Here is a 17833-nt window from a genome sequence, read left to right as displayed (position 1 = left end):
AAAAGAACAAGTTATTATGTGGCTGGAGGTACATTAGGCAGTCACTGTATAACAATTTTACTGTTGGCCAGTAAGATTATATGCCCCAAAAATTATGCATTCACACTACAGAAAACATTAAGTAATTATGTGGCTGGAGGTATATTAGATTGTCATTGGATATCAATTTTATTGCAGGCCAGTGGAGCACAGGCCCCAAACATTAGGCATTCACCGGAAAGAAAAGACTAAGTGATTTTATGGCTGAAGGTACAGTACAGACCAAAAGTTTGGACACACCTTCTCATTCAAAGAGTTTTCTTTATTTTCATGACTATGAAGGCATCAAAACTATGAATTAACACATGTGGAATTATATACATAACAAACAAGTGTGAAACAACTGAAAATGTGTCATATTCTAGGTTCTTCAAAGTAGCCACCTTTTGCTTTGATTACTGCTTTGCACACTCTTGGCATTCTCTTGATGAGCTTCAAGAGGTAGTCCCCTGAAATGGTTTTCACTTCACAGGTGTGCGCTGTCAGGTTTAATAAGTGGGATTTCTTGCCTTATAAATGGGGTTGGGACCATCAGTTGCGTTGAGGAGAAGTCAGGTGGATACAAAGCTGATAGTCCTACTGAATAGACTGTTAGAATTTGTATTATGGCAAGAAAAAAGCAGCTAAGTAAAGAAAAATGAGTGGCCATCATTACTTTAAGAAATTAAGGTCAGTCAGTCAGCCGAAAAATTGGGAAAACTTTGAAAGTAAGGGCTATTTGACCATGAAGGAGAGTGATGGGGTGCTGCGCCAGATGACCTGGCCTCCATAGTCACCGGACATGAACCCAATCAAGATGGTTTGGGGTGAGCTGGACCGCAGAGTGAAGGCAAAAGGGCCAACAAGTGCTAAGCATCTCTGGGAACTCCTTCAAGACTGTTGGAAGACCATTTCAGGGGACTACCTCTTGAAGCTCATCAAGAGAATGCCAAGAGTGTTCAAAGCAGTAATCAAAGCAAAAGGTGGCTACTTTGAAGAACCTAGAATAGGACATATTTTCAGTTGTTTCACACTTGTTTGTTATGTATATAATTCCACATGTGTTAATTCATAGTTTTGATGCCTTCATAGTCATGAAAATAAAGAAAACTCTTTGAATGAGAAGGGGTGTCCAACCTTTTGGTCTGTACTGTATATTAGATGGTCATTGGATAATGATTTTACGCTAGTCCAGTACAAATAAATGTCAAATAAATATGTTTAAAAGAACTAAAAATATAAAATTGGATTAAAAACATGGCTAACGAAATACCCCCTCTTGAATAAACCCCAAATGATAATAGGTGAAATTCGATAACATGTGGTCATCACAGGTGTTAAATTCCTCTGAGGCCCCAACAAATAGGCATTCTCCGTACAGATAAGATAAAATGATTATGTGGCTGGAGGTATATTAGACGGTAATTGGATAAACATTTTACTGCAGGCCAGTGGAGTACAGGCCCCAAACATAAGGCATTCACAAGACAGAAAAGGCCTTTTATGCCGCTGTATTTACATAAGACAGGGACCATTCTTTGTTCTGGGCGGTGGCGGATATGTGTGGGCTGGCATGAGGAAATTCAATTAAACGTGGTCGTCAAAGGTGTTGAATTCCTCCGAGATCCACGCTTCATTCATTTTTAGAAATGTGAGGTAGTTCACACTGTCGTGATCTAGGAGAGTGCGCTTATCGGTCACGATCCCGCCTGCTGCGCTGAGCGTCCTTTCAGACAGGACACTGGATGAGGGGCAAGCCAACAATTCCATGGCAAATTGGGCCAGTTCTGGCCACAGGTCAAGCCTGCACACCCAGTCGTCTAGCGGTTCCTCGCTTCTCAGAGCATCCACATCGGCAGTTAACCCGGACACCTGCCGGTCTAGGCGTTCCCTGAGCCCTCTGTGATGCTGGTAACATGTCCGCCATATTGTGTTTGTACCGGGTCCGTTGCCAACCAATACTGGTCCTTGCCCTTTATGCTTTTTATACGGGGGTTCGTCTTCAAATATCCTGCTCCTTGACTGCTTGATCAATGACACGACACAATGCATGCTCCAGAAAGAAGACGTAAGGTATGATGGCACTGATAGTGCCCTGGCTGTGACTGACCAGTTTGGTGATCTCATCAAATGGCCGCAGAAGTCTGCATGCATCACGCATGAGCAGCCACTGGCGCGGTGAAAAGAAACCAAGCTGCCCAGAACCTGTCCTGTTGCAGAGTTCATATAGGTATTTGTTAACAGTACGTTGCTGCTGGAGCAGCCTATCAAGCAAATACAAGGTGGAGTTCCAGCGCTGTCACAAATCAGATGTCTGACGGGCAGGTGGTGTCGCCGCTGAATGTCAGCAAGGCGAGCCATGGCCGTGTAAGATCTTCTAAAATGGCCAGAGATTTTCCTGGCCTGCTGCAAGACGTCCTGGACCCCGGGGTATTTGGCAACAAATCTCTGCATGACTAAGTTCAGGACGTGTGCCATGGCACGTGTGTCATTTTGCCCTGTTTCAACGCACTCAGCAGATTGGCACAGTTGTCGCACACCACTTTATCAACTGTCAAATTGAGCGGGCTTAGCCTCTGATCGGCCTGTAACGGCAGAGCTGAAAGCAGTGCTGGACCGGTTTGGCTCTTGGCTTCCAGGCACAACAGCCGCAGCACAGCATGGCAATATCTCACCTGGCACGTCGAATAGGTTCTGGGGAGCTTGGGAGAGTGCAGCTGAAGAGGCGGTAGTAGTGGAAAAGGAGGAGTCAGCTGAGGAGGAGATGGAGGATGGAGTAGGAGTAGGAAAAAAAAAAGAGGCAGGCCTGCATGCAATCTGTGGCAGTAGCACCAAATCCACATGGGTGCCACGGGTTGCATGCTTGACACTCCGTGCTCGGCTGGATTTAGTAGAATGAGTCATGTGACGCTGGCCACGTCACATGACTCCTCTTCACTATTTAACAGGCAGCCTGCTGGCCACAGGTTGCCTGTGAATTCAGTCTTCCTGAACTTGTTCTGTGTGACATGCAGCTAGATTCCCGGCTCCGTTCCAGACTTCGTCCCCGGTTGCTCCCTGCATTTATTGGCTTCTCCTGGTTTGACCTTTGTCGTGGACTTCACTTCTCTTTGATTATCCTTTTGTACTTTAGCGACATCCTGGTTCTGACTCGGCTTGTTGACATATCTGTTTGTCTTGTATGTCCCTCCGCATTTACCCAGGCTAGGGAACGCCGCCCAGTTGTACCTCGTTGCCTAGGATGAGTGGTGCAAGTAGGCAGAGACAGGGGTGTGGGTGGAGCTAGTGGTCACTACCCTCTACCCCTCTTTATGACACCCTTAATGAGTATTTGCTGGAATCTGGAATATCAAACCCCTTAATCAATATTTGGTGGAAGCTGTTGTATCGTAGGCCTCAATCAATATTTGGTCAAAGCCGGTATATCATTCCCCTCTGTCAGCATTTTGTGGAAACAGGTATATAGAACCCTTTAATGAGTATTTGCTGGAAGACGGTAAATCAAATCCCATAATCAATATTTTGCAGAAGCTGGTGTATCGCAGGCCTCAATGAATTTTTGGTGTCAGCCAGTATATCAATACCCTCTATCAGTATTTTGTGGTATATCACACCCCTTAGTTAGTTATTTTTGGGGGAACAGGTATGTCACACCAGTGGCAATTAGTATTTTAATAGCGTTTGTCCCTCTATCTAACTGCGGTATCTCAGCAGAACTGCACAATACAATTGCACTATAATATACTTTCTATGTTAGAAGGTATATTATAGGTATATTCCACCCCTTAATCAGTATTTTTTGGGGGGGTAACAGGTACTGTATATATCACACCAGTTGTAATTAGCTATTCCAATAGCGTTTGTCTATCTATTTAACTGCGGTATCTCAGCAGAACCGCTCACAACTGCTGCACAATACAAATGCACTGTAATATACTTTCTATGTTCAAAGGTATATTATACGTATATCACACCCCTCAATGTTATTTTTTTTTGGGGGGGGGGGGCAACAGGTATATCACACCAGTTGCAATTAGTTATTCCAATAGCGTTTGTCCCTCTATCTAGCTGCGGTATCTCAGCAGAACCGCACGCAACTGCTGCACAATTCAAATGCACTATAATATACTTTCTATGTTAGAAGGTATATTAAAAGGTATATCACACCTCTCAGTATGTCACACCTATCGATAGCACACCTATACCAGTCCTTAAAAGGACTTTTATGGCCCTATTAGCTAGCGTTTGGTGTCCCTAACAGTCTGTCCCTGCTCCACACAGCAACCTCTCCCTACACTGGCAAAAAACAGACTATAAAATGGCTGCCAGATCAGGTTTATTTATAGGGTAGGGGGTGTGTCCATGTGCTGAAACGTCTCAGTCCGGCACAATGCAAAAGAATATGGAGCCGGCAGACATCGCCATGTGTTTGCATGTTCGGCGAACCGCAAACTACCAAAGTTTGCCGCAAAACAACCGCCGGGCGAACCACAAGGCCATCTCTAATCCTAACCTATTAGTGTGACCATCCTTATCTGTTGGTGCAGAGGAATGTGTATTCAGAGGACGCGATCCTCTGATAGTTGGTTGTTTACACACCAGTGTTAGATGAAGGTCAGCCCAATGCCTTTCTCTACACTTGGGTCAAAAGGTATTGGAGCTCGTATTAGACAACCAATTGCACTGCTAGGGGAAAATCCCCCCAGGAGCGCAGGGTATTTTCTTCTGTCCTAGGAATGGGTACAAAAGAGCAGAAGGGAAAATCCAGATGACTCCAGAGAAGAGACCCGATAGCCGCCCTGACACCCTCGTGAGGCTCCAGAGGATCCCACTCAGTTTTGGCAGTCGGCTCCAGCGACTCTTGTTAGACTTCTGCAAAGAAGAAATTCTCAGAGACTGAGAACTGAGCCACAATCCAGCGGGAGCATTACAGGATAACAGGGATCTTCCATGCCTTAGAAAAGGACTCCAAGGTTTCATGGTGGGAGAGTCTATTCGGCTACAGTCCAAAGGCTCAACAATCTCTTGATACGCCCGGTAAAAGTTCTTCTGGTTCTGGTTATCATCATCTACATGGGACTGTGACCGGAGGGTCAAGGGACTTGCTGACCAGTTACACCAGAACCAGACAACCTTACAAAGCTAACCGCAGAAGGAGGCTCAGGAAGTAACTAGTGAAATCCTGAAGCCAGGGATAACATGGACACACTTTGTTTCCTATGAGGGTTCAGGATGTATAACCTATGCCATACTGAAACCCCATACTATTGTGTATATATATTGCTTATTAGATTTGCTAGGGACAGGCCCCCTCCTTTACCAAGATATTTTCCACTTTAACTCCAAGAATGGTGAAGTTTGTAAGGGATGGACTGAATGTCAGTAAGTGCGGTGGTCTTTTCCGCAGTTAGAATTTAGGTACTATGACATCACCTCTTACTCAAGAAATTCTGACCTGCATTGTAGAAACCCAAGTATCTGTCCATGGGAGAACCTCAACGCTTCAATCAAGATGAAAGAGGAAGTGTCGGATGAAAGTCGCGCCACTGCTAACAGGAGGCCATTCCACGGTTGACAGTACCCCAGAAAGAAGGTGCTACCTGGGTCGATCTGGAGACTTTGAGTGTGAAGCCATCCCAGGGTCTGACTAATAAAATACGGCTGATACCTGAAGATCGACACTGACAGACCGCAAGATCCAGAGAGAAGGCGGTGTATTCTATGGATGGAGACGTTTGGTTACGTTGAAGGGCAGGTCGGAAGGTGTTGGTCACGATGGGCGATGTCTAAGTACCTAAGGGCCAGATTTATAATTCAGTCCTTGCTGAACTGTTGCCAACAGTGAGTGGGGTTGAGGAGGCAAAAATATCCCAACCCTTCCCTCTAACTTTATTGTTGTGTACTCGACAACAGGGGGATTGTATATCTAATATGCATATATACACAGTTGCAAGAAAAAGTATGTGAACCCTTTGGAATAATATGGATTTCTGCACAAACTGGTCATAAAATGTGATCTGATCTTCATTTAAGTCACAACAATAGACAATCACAGTCTGCTTAAACTAATAACACACAAATAATTAAATGCTACCATGTTTTTATTGAACACACCATGTAAACATTCAAAGTGCAGGTGGAAAAAGTATGTGAACCGCTAGACTAATGACATCTCCAAGAGCTAATTGGAGTGAGGTGTCAGCCAACTGGAGTCCAATCAATGAGATGAGATGAGATTGGAGGTGTTGGTTACAGCTGCCCTGCCTATAAAAAACACACACCAGTTCTGGGTTTGCTTTTCAGAAGAAGCATTGCCTGATGTGAATGATGCTTCCACCTGTCACGTCTGCAATTTTTCAACAGTGGATCTCAATTGCGGGTTAATAGGATCAATCAGATATGAATCTCAGGCGTCACTCACAACCTCAACGGTGAGTTTGAGATTCTACCATCACGTGATCAGGAGAAAACAACTCAGGTCGGCACAGTACTATTGCTTCATAGACTGCGGGTAGGTGTTAGAATATTAGAATGCGGTAGCTGCCGCAGGTTAGCAGGGGCACTCAGTAAGAGTCCTACACAGTTATCTCAGCCTGCATGTAAGTAAAGGAGAGAAGCTCTCTCACATAAAGGGTACTTGCGATTGGCAGCGCTATGCGATGGTGGAAACTCCCAAGGAGACTGCAGTATCAGGCCGGAGCGGATCCGTCTTCCAGATGGTAGTGCGGGAATGAGAAGGGTCCGGTTACTGAGCAGATCTGTCCTCCGGATGGCAGCGGGGTAACTGGAGCGGGTCCGGTTGCGGTGCGGATCCGTCTCCCAGATGACAGCAGGGGAGAGGTGAAAGGTTCGGTTTCTGGAGATCCCATACACAGGTGGTGAGGCAGCAGGCGTACCGACAACAATTACAGCACGCCATGCCGCCTCACCAGCCCCCTTAAATGGAACCAGGAAGTGCAATAGGGACCTCTGATTGGTCCGGATGACTTCCGCGTTCCACCGTGGAACGCAGCCACCGCGTCACAACCCGGAGTTCGCGCGTCTTCCGCGTTCCACGGTGGAACGCAAGGACCGCGGCAGACGAACAAAAGGCCGTCGCGTCGGCGGCATTACACCACCAAAAGAGCTGTCAGAAGACCTACGATTAAGAATTGTTGACTTGCATAAAGCTGGAAAGGGTTATAAAAGTATCTCCAAAAGCCTTGCTGTTCATCAGTCCACCGTAAGACAAATTGTCTATAAATGGAGAAAGTTTAGCACTGCTGCTACTCTCCCTAGGAGTGGCCGTCCTGTAAAGATGACTGCAAGAGCACAGCGCAGACTGCTCAATGAGGTGAAGAATCCTAGAGTGTCAGCTAAAGACTTACAAAAGTCTCTGGCATATGCCAACATCCCCGTTAGTGAATCTAGGAACGTAAAACACTAAACAAGAATGGATTTCATGGGAGGATACCACAGAGGAAACCACTGGTGTCCAAAAAAAAAAAAAAAACATTGCTGCATGTTTACAGTTTACACAAGAGCACCTGGATGTTCCACAGCAGTACTGGCAACATATTCTGTGGACAGATAAAGCCAAAGTTGAGTTGTTTGGAAGAAACACACAACACTGTGTGGGAAAAAAAAGAGGCACAGCACACCAACATCAAAACCTCATCCCAACTGTGAAGTAAGGTGGTGGGGGCTTCATTGTTTGGGGCTGCTTTGCTGTGTCAGGGCCTGGACGGATTGCCATCATCGAAGGAAAAATGTATTCCCAAGTTTATCAAGACATTTTGCAGGAGAACTTAAGGCCATCTGTCCACCAGCTGAAGCTCAACAGAAGATGGGTGTTGCAACAGGACAACTACCCAAAGCAAAGAAGTAAAGCAACAACAGAATGGCTTAAACATAAGAAAATACGCCTTCTGGAGTGGCCCAGTCAGAGTCCTGACCTCAACCCGATTGAGATGCTGTGGCATGACCTCTAGAAAGCGATTCACACCAGACATCCCAAGAATATTGCTGAACTGAAACAGTTCTGTAAAGAGGAATGGTTAAGAATTACTCCTAACCGTTGTGCACGTCTGATCTGCAACTATAGGAAACGTTTGGTTCAAGTTATTGCTGCCAAAAGGAGGTTCAACCAGTTAATAAATCCAAGGGTTCACATACTTTTTCCACCTGCACTGTCAATGTTTACATGGTGTGTTTAATAAAAACATGGTAACATTTAATTCTTTGTGTGTTATTAGTTTAAGCAAACTGTGATTGTCTATTGTTGTGACTTAGATGAAGATCAGATCACATTTTATGACCAATTTGTGCAGAAATCCATATTATTCCAACGGGTTCACATACTTTTTCTTGCAACTGTATATATATCGGCCCTGTATGGCCAGTATAGGCCCAATATATATACAGTACAGACCAAAAGTTTGGACACACCTTCTCATTCAAAGAGTTTTCTTTATTTTCATGACTATGAAGGCATCAAAACTATGAATTAAACACATGTGGAATTATATACATAACAAACAATTGTGAAACAACTGAAAATATGTCATATTCTAGGTTCTTCAAAGTAGCCACCTTTTGCTTTTATTACTGCTTTGCACACTCTTGGCATTCTCTTGATGAGCTTCAAGAGGTAGTCCCCTGAAATGGTCTTCCAACAGTCTTGAAGGAGTTCCCAGAGATGCTTGCCACTTGTTGGCCCTTTTGCCTTCACTCTGCGGTCCAGCTCACCCCAAACCATCTCGATTGGGTTCAGGTCCGGTGACTGTGGAGGCCAGGTCATATGGCGCAGCACCCCATCACTCTCCTTCATGGTCAAATAGCCCTTACTTTCAAAGTTTTCCCAATTTTTCGGCTGACTGACTGACCTTCATTTCTTAAAGTAATGATGGCCACTCGTTTTTCTTTACTTAGATTTTGTATTATGGCAAGAAAAAAGCAGCTAACAGTTTATTCAGTAGGACCATCAGCTGTGTATCCACCTGACTTCTCCTTAACGCAACTGATGGTCCCAACCCCATTTATAAAGGCAAGAAATCCCACTTATTAAACCTGACAGGGCACACCTGTGAAGTGAAAAACATTTCAGGGGACTACCTCTTGAAGCTCATCAAGAGAATGCCAAGAGTGTGCAAAGCAGTAGTCAAAGCAAAAGGTGGCTACTTTGAAGAACCTAGAATATGACATATTTTCAGTTGTTTCACACTTGTTTGTTATGTATATAAATTCCACATGTGTTAATCTACAATTTTCATAGTCATGAAAATAAAGAAAACTTTGAAAGAGAAGGTGTGTCCAAACTTTTGGTCTGTACTGTATATATACACTGCTCAAAAAAATAAAGGGAACACAAAAATAACATCCTAGATCTGAATTAATTAAATATTCTTCTGAAATACTTTGTTCTTTACATAGCTGAATGTGCTGACAACAAAATCACACAAAAATAAAAAAATGGAAATCAAATTTTTCAACCCATGGAGGTCTGGATTTGGAGTCACACTCAAATTAAAGTGGAAAAACACACTACAGGCTGATCCAACTTTGATGTAATGTCCTTAAAACAAGTCAAAATGAGGCTCAGTAGTGTGTGTGTGGCCTCCACGTGCCTGTATGACCTCCCTACAACGCCTGTGCATGCTCCTGATGAGGTGGCAGACGGTCTCCTGAAGGATCTCCTCCCAGACCTGGACTAAAGCATCTGCCAACTCCTGGACAGTCTGTGGTGCAACGTGATGTTGGTGGATAGAGCAAAACATGATGTCCCAGATGTGCTCAATTGGATTCAGGTCTGGGGAACGGGCGGGCCAGTCCATAGCATCAATGCCTTTGTCTTGCAGGAACTGCTGACACACTCCAGCCACATGAGGTCTAGCATTGTCTTGCATTAGGAGGAACCCAGGGCCAACCGCACCAGCATATGGTCTCACAAGGGGTCTGAAAATCTCATCTCGGTACCTAATGGCAGTCAGGCTACCTCTGGCGAGCACATGGAGGGCTGTGCGGCCCTCCAAAGAAATGCCACCGCACACCATTACTGACCCAATGCCAAACTGGTCATGCTGGAGGATGTTGCAGGCAGCAGAACGTTCTCCACGGCGTCTCCAGACTCTGTCACGTCTGTCACATGTGCTCAGTGTGAACCTGCTTTCATCTGTGAAGAGCACAGGGCGCCAGTGGCAAATTTGCCAATCTTGGTGTTCTCTGGCCAATGCCAAACGTCCTGCACGGTGTTGGGCTGTAAGCACAATCCCCACTTGTGGACATCGAGCCCTCATATCACCCTCATGGAGTCTGTTTCTGACCGTTGGAGCAGACACATGCACATTTGTGGCCTGCTGGAGGTCATTTTGCAGGGCTCTGGCAGTGCTCCTCCTGTTCCTCCTTGCACAAAGGCGGAGGTAGCGGTCCTGCTGCTGGGTTGTTGCCCTCCTACGGCCTCCTCCACGTCTCCTGATGTACTGGCCTGTCTCTTGGTAGCGCCTCCATGCTCTGGACACTACGCTGACAGACACAGCAAACCTTCTTGCCACAGCTCGCATTGATGTGCCATCCTGGATAACCTGCACTACCTGAGCCACTTGTGTGGGTTGTAGACTCCGTCTCATGCTACCACTAGAGTGAAAGCACCGCCAGCATTCAAAAGTGACCAAAACATCAGCCAGGAAGCATATGAACTGAGAAGTGGTCTGTGGTCACCACCTGCAGAACCACTCCTTTATTGGGGGTGTCTTGCTAATTGCCTATAATTTCCACCTGTTGTCTATCCCATTTGCACAACAGCATGTGAAATTGATTGTCACTCAGTGTTGCTTCCTTCCTAAGTGGACAGTTTGATTTCACAGAAGTGTGATTGACTTGGAGTTACATTGTGTTTAAGTGTTCCCTTTATTCTTTTGAGAATAAACACATGTGCATTGAGGAGGAAGAGATGCGGAAGATCAGCGTGCTTCCACACAAGTTAAGACGTCTTCTCCTGATATATCTCTGTGGAAAAACCCCTCAGCAAGGAGTGCTGCGGACTTACTTTATTTGTTTATCCGTCCTGTATCGAGGGACCACCGCGGGCACCGTATAACTGTGAAAAAGGAGTGCTGCCTGACTTTTTCTATGGATAGATTTATATATATATATATATATATATATATATATATATATATAAAACCATTAATATAAATATTTATAGATATAGTAGTATTAATAGACTGTAGACTTGTATTTGCTTAATAAATTTCTTTATTGTTCAGAACACAGTTTATATTCTTTTGTAGTAGTCTCTGTAACATAGCGCAAGTAGTTCAGGAAAGAAGGCAACCGCCTATTTATGATTAATTATTGATATTAACCCAACATATTAGTAATTAATATTCCCTTTAACACCATCCTTTAATACTGAGTCTGACGCACAATAAGTCTATGTGTAAATCTACAGGTTAACTATGAATGTCGTATCAGTTGAAAAAGATAAACATGGCGATATATTAGACTGCCCTTTAATACTGAATCTGACGCGCAGTAAGTCTATGTGTAAGATGACATTAACTGTGAATGTTGCAGCAGCTGAACAAGATAAATGCGGCGATATATTAGACCACCTTTTAATACTTAGTGTGAAGCACAGTAAGTCTATGTGTAAAATAATGGATTAACTATGAATGCTGTAGCAGTTAAATGAGATAAACGTGGCGATTACACTCAACCTGCAGTCACCCTGCGCTCTGCCTAGCCTCTCTCTACAATCTCAAAAAACTCTCCCTACGATCTCCCTCCACTGTCCATTGCACTCTCCCTTTCCAATATTCACTGCACTGCAGCCTCCTCATTGTTATGCAATAGATGTTGTGAATGTCCAGGGGAATGAGCTGCAATAAAAGGCTCAGCCACCACAAAATGTAAAATGTTCTTTCTAGTAAACAATGAAGAGGCAGAAGTGCTCACCAGGGCAATGTGACACCTGTAATCAGCCGTTTGTAGGGTCAAACCTATGGCCTATCTTAGGAATAGGCAATCAACAGTTCCAGAAAACCCCTTTAACCTTTGAATATTTGAGACTAAATTGTTCATGCAAGATGTCAGGCACTTCAATTAAAGGGCTTTTCTGGTACTTGGATACTAATAACATATCTTCAGAATAACTTATCAATATCAGATCAGCAGGGGTCCCACAGTTGGCCCATCAGTACCGGAAACTATACAGTGGAAAGAAGGTTCCATAGTGCTGATGTACTGTAGCTCAGTTACTGAGAACTGAGCTGCAGTACCATGGAACAGTCAGTACACAGTAATGGGACCTTAGGCTTCCAGTTCCATCCACGGTATACTTTCCAACTCAAGCAATTACCCGAAACAGCTGATCTGTGGGGGTGACAAGTGTCAGACACTCATCAATGTGATATTGGTGACCTATCCTGAGAATAGGCTGTCAGTGAGCAAGTACAGTGATCCCTCAAGATACAATGGTCTTTTCTGACCCATCGTAATTTGAAACTAGACTCAACATACGTACAATGTCTCAGACTCAGATCCAACCAATCAAGGCCACTTCTCTGGTAAAATTGTTGTATTAGTTGTTAGTTATCAGCTATTCCTGACTGTTATATGTAAGGACTTGTTTTATCTGTCTTAGTTATCTGCTTATTTATCTTAAATCTTCATTTTCTCTTATCTTGGATGACATTTTGGGGCTTTGGAACCAATTCCTCAACTTACAATGGTTTCAACATACAATGGTCCTCCTGGAACCAATTAATATTGTAACTTGAGGGACCACTGTACTGGAAAATGCCTTTAAATCATATCTAATGCATACTTTCTAATGCATGGGTATTTTTTATTGTTTTGGGGGTGTGTCTTATGTTTTGACACCTCAAGGTCTCTGCAAATCTGAAATTCAAATCATGCCATTCAATGAGTTACAAATCACTGATCATAAATAAATAAAAATCATACCTTTTCATTTCCAGAATGGGAATAGTTGGTCCTTTTTTTACGTTTGATCTTATTAGTTTGTCTCAAATTAGATATTAAATTTGATATTCTGTTGGGTTGTTCCTTAAAGCGGTCTTCATCTTGACTAATACTACTCTCTGCAGATGACATCACAGGGTATTGGCTTTAAATTTCAGGGAATGCTGATTCCTATGATTTCCACATCTAAACAACAACAATAAAAAATATCTGGAGTTTAGATAATACACACATTAAATATACCTTATTAATATTAAAGTACAGAAAGTAAAAGTTCAAATTAGTGAAATTTCCAATGCTTTGTTTTTCAAAAAACTTGGGACCTTCCCTATTGGATTTCCAGGTCCCAAACTCCAGAATAGTAACTATTTGGTAGCCGGAGTGTTGAGGAAACTGAAGTGTAATCAGAAACAGAGCTAAGAGTAGAGAAGATGAGATAGAGACATAATCAGGGGACAGTCTAAGGATCAGAACTAGGAGTAGCACAATAGGCACCAGGAAAAAGCAAGAGCAAGACTTCTTTAATGATGCCAAGACCATGGTAGGGGTCAGAGTGAGGAATATGTCAGAAACAAAGACCACACAATAGATGTACCTTTAAATAGCATCATCATCAAGACATGGCAATTTCATGTGGTCAGCAGTTGAGAGGAGATGAGAGCAATTGGGAAAAATGTGTAACAATAACAGGCCAGTGTGTATTGACATACAGTATATGGAAAAAATAATTCTGCCAAAAGGAGCTTATTTGTAATTAGAGATGAGCGAATCGAAGCTGACGAAGTGGAATTCGATCCGAATTTCAGGAATTATTCGATTCGCACCAAATCTGAATTTCCTCACGCTTCGTGGTAACGAATCACATTTTTTCCTAAAATGAGTGCTGCACGTGTGAGGACATGGAGCAAGGAACTCTGGCTGCATGCATGACATTATGGGTGATTCCCAATCAGCAGCCAGCCAGCCCTGTGATGTCACAGTCCTATAAATAGCCTCAGCCATCTTGGATTCTGCCATTTGCCAGTATACTTAGTGCAGGGAGAGATGTCAGCAGGCGTTAAGAACAGTGCTAGAAAAACTTAATTGTACTAAAAAAGCGATTTACAAGTTCAGGAGAAGATTATTCAAGGTGTAGGGAAAGGATAGGGAGGAATCATTCCACAGCATTTAATCCTATTACACCTTGTTGCACTGACTGGAGACCCAAATTGCCATTATGCAGCTCTGTAATTCCAACTATTTTTTGTTATTGGGGTGCAAGTGCTGTTTGATACAGCCATTAACAGGGTTTATTGCAAGGAATAAACATTATTTTGGCTTGTATTAGTGGGAAAAGGGCTGTTTAGCCATTGTGTGGTCAAGTGCGAAAATTACAGCCCTTTTTGGCGTGTATTAGTGGCAAAAAAATATATTTGCCATTCAGTGGTGCAGTTAAATGTTCTAAAGCCCTTTTTGCTGTGTATAAGTGGCAAAAGAAAACAATATTTGCCGTTCAGCAGTGCAGTTGTAGGTTTTAAAACCTTCTGTGGCGTGTATAAGTGGAAAAAGAAAAATATATATTTGCCATTCAGCGGTACAGTTATATGTTCTAAAGCCCTTTTTTGTCGCATATTAGTGGCAAAAGAAAAATATATTTGCCGTTCAGCAGTATAGTTATATGTTCTAAAGCCTTTTGTAGCATGTATAAGTGGAAAAATATAAATATATTTGCCATTCAGCGGTGCAGTTGTATGTTTTAAAGCCTTCTGTGGCATGTATAAGTGGAAAAAGAAAAATATAAATGCTGTTCAGCAGTGCAGTTGTATGTTCTAAAGCCTTCTGTGGCGTGTAGAAGTGGAAACAAATAAGGGCCTATTTGCTGATCAGTGGTGCAGTCATATGTTCTAAAGCCCTTTTTGGCGTATTATTAGTGGCACAAAAAAATATATTATTTGCCGTTCAGATGTGCAGTTATAGGTTCTAAAGCCCTTTTTGGCATGTATTAGTGGCCAAAAAAAGTATACATTTGCCATTGAGCAGTGAAGTTCCATTGTACTACAGCCATTTACAGGGTGTATTAATAGGATAGATACGTACAGTGAGGAACAGAAGTATTTGAGCACCCTGAGATTTTGCAAGTTCTCCCACTTAGAAATCATGGAGGAGTCTGAAATTCACATTGTAGGTGCACTCCCACTCAGACAGAATCTAAAAAAAAATAATAAATCAGGAAATCACATTGTATGATTTTTAAAGAATGTATTTGTCTTTCACTGCTGAACATAAGTATTTGAACACCTGAGAAACATCAAGAATTCTGGCTCTCAAAGACCTGTTACTGTGCCTTTAAAAAGTCCACCTCTACTCCACTAATTAATCTAACTTAGTAGCACCTGTCTGAGCTCTTTAAAGACACCTGTCCACCCCACAGTCAGTCAGGCGCCAACTGCTACCATGGGCAACACCAAAGAGCTGTCGAAAGACACCAGAGACAAAATTGTGGTCCTCCACAAGGCTGGAAAGGGCTACGGGGCAATTGCCAAGCAGCTTGGTGAAAATAGATCAACTGTTGGAGCAATTGTTAGAAAATTTAAGAGGCTAAAGACAGTCAGTCTCCCTCAGACTGAGGCTCCATGCAAGATCTCACCTCGTGGGGTATCACTGATGATAAGAAAGGTGAGGAATCAGCCCAGAACTACAAGGGAGCAACTGGTCAATGACATGAAGAGAGCTGGGACCACAGTTTTAAAGGCCACTGTCGGTAGAACAGTACACTGTCATGGTTTCAAATCATGCATTGCACAGAAGGTTCCCGCAGACTCCTCCCTCCTCCAATTGCTAGCATGGTAGATGCTGGAGTTAACTGGTGAGTTGTCTGTGAGTCGGTCCTCACACTCCTGTAATTCGCCCACTGGCCCCTGGTATTGCCCATACGGCTCAGATAGGCGAGTGTTAGGACCTGAGCTACTTGAGAAACCTTGGCGCGGTGCTCGGGCTCAGACATGTCCTCCTGGTAAGACATGTTTGCTAATCTCTCAATTTTAACATCCGTTTGAGGGCTTAGGAAGATCGCAGAGTGCACCTGTCCTTATTAGATTGTTATATTGGTTATCACATCCACCGAATTACAGTACGTCGATTAGCCATTTAGTGGTGAAATTTGTTTGTAATATAGCCTTTTTTGGGAAAATTGGTTGGTAGCTGTAACTATTGTCAAGGACAATATATGTCCTTTAATGCCCACTGGGTAAATATGATTCCTTCCCAGCCATAACAGCAACTTGGCCAGGTGACGCCGATTCCGTCTCCATGTTCTCACGCCGTTGGTCCTGCGACAATGTCCGCCTCTACCTCCTCATCCTCCACCATGTCCTCAGCCTCTATTGCAGTGACAATTCAGCTCGCTCCTCTAGCATACCACATGTGCAGGGCACAGTGGTGTCATGCTGTTCTACACCTCGTTTGCCTGGGTGAACGGAGTGACACAGGGTAGAAACAGCTCCGTGTCCTTCATTAAGAAATCAAATCCTGGGGGCTGAACTGGAGGAGGAACACATTGTAGCACAAGCAATGTGTAGCAAAATGGGCGGTTTTTACACAAAGGTGACAGGAGGGGAGGAACAGGAGCAGCCAGAGATGCTACAGGGCAATGAGGAAGAGGAGGCAGAGGACCCAGACACACCGTGGCAGTATTCAGTTCGGATGAAGGCAGGGAGTCCCTCCGAGTCACTTGCTCAAATGGCCCAATACATGCTCACTTGCTTGCGTAGTGACAGCCAAATTGTCACCATTCAGCAGAGGGATGACTTCTGGCACTTCACCTTTTTGGACCCTCGCTACCGGTCCAAAATGGGGGCCTTTTTTTGACACCCACTGAAAGGGAGGACAAACTAAACTACTATAGAGACATCCTTATGTAGTCAGTTGGCCGCTGCCTATCTGCGCCATCGTCCATCCTCTCGCAGGTCTGATGGGCCCTCTGCGCTCACATTCCACTGCCATTGCTGCTGGGGAGGGGTGGCAGGAGCATTACCAGCTCCATCAGCAGCAACCTGAGTCTAAAGTCGCTGATGAGCAGCTTTCTTCACCCACATAGTGAAGAAACTACTCACCAGCAGTTGGACATAGAGCAGAACCTGAACCAGCAGGTGGTGGCATACTTTGAGTGCACCCTGCCAGCAGTCATTGAAGATCCGCTGGACTACTGGGCAGCCAAACTGGATTTGTGGCCGCAACTAGCAGAATTTGCCCTGGAAAAGCTGTCCTGCCCGGCCAGTAGTGTGGCATCAGAGCGGGTGTTTAGTGTGGCAGGAACCATAGTTACCCCAAGAACAACTCTCCTGTCCACCCAAAATGTGGAGAGACTGACCTATGTCCAGATAAATCAGGTGTGAATCAGCCAGGATTTCCACACACCAATGCCTGATGCATCAGACTAGATCATCCATGGTGCCACACCAACACTTTGACAAAAGAGACCGGTTTCTTCTGGCTACCTGCTTAAGCTACTATTTTGATGCTGCCTGCCTGATACCACACATCTGATGCCAAGTGCTCCTTCTTTCACCCACCATCTTCAGCTGGTACTGGTATTGGCACCAACCTCCACAGTATGTCACCTTGCCACTCTGGCCTCCTGATGCTGCTGCCACCTCCACACTATGTCACCTTGCCTCTCTGTAGTCTCTTCATGCTGCTGCCACCTCCACACTATGTCACCTTGCCACTCTGATCCCCTTATGCTGCTGCAACCTCCACACTGTCACCTTGCCACTCTGTGGTCTTCTGATGCCGCTTCCACCTCCACACTATGTCACCTTGCCACTCTGTGGTCTCCTCATGCTTCTGCCTCCTCCACACTGTTATAGTTTTA

The 17833-nt window shown here is 44.1% G+C and overlaps 1 protein-coding gene across 1 annotated transcript in view; it reads right to left on the bottom strand.

Annotated features, from left to right (window-relative positions):
* Window positions 1–13113, bottom strand: part of TRPM2 (transient receptor potential cation channel subfamily M member 2) — a 1766051-nt gene extending 1752938 nt beyond the window's left edge. The window contains exon 1 of the mRNA XM_040441475.1: window positions 12964–13113. Within this exon, the coding sequence (XP_040297409.1) occupies window positions 12964–13113 (150 nt within the window). The remainder of the gene's footprint in view (window positions 1–12963) is intronic.
* Window positions 13114–17833: the final 4720 nt, after the last annotated feature.

The sequence above is a fragment of the Bufo bufo genome, chromosome 7 (genome assembly GCF_905171765.1).
Source record: "Bufo bufo chromosome 7, aBufBuf1.1, whole genome shotgun sequence".
Lineage (NCBI taxonomy): Eukaryota > Metazoa > Chordata > Amphibia > Anura > Bufonidae > Bufo > Bufo bufo.
This window is presented reverse-complemented; position numbering and strand designations above follow the sequence as displayed.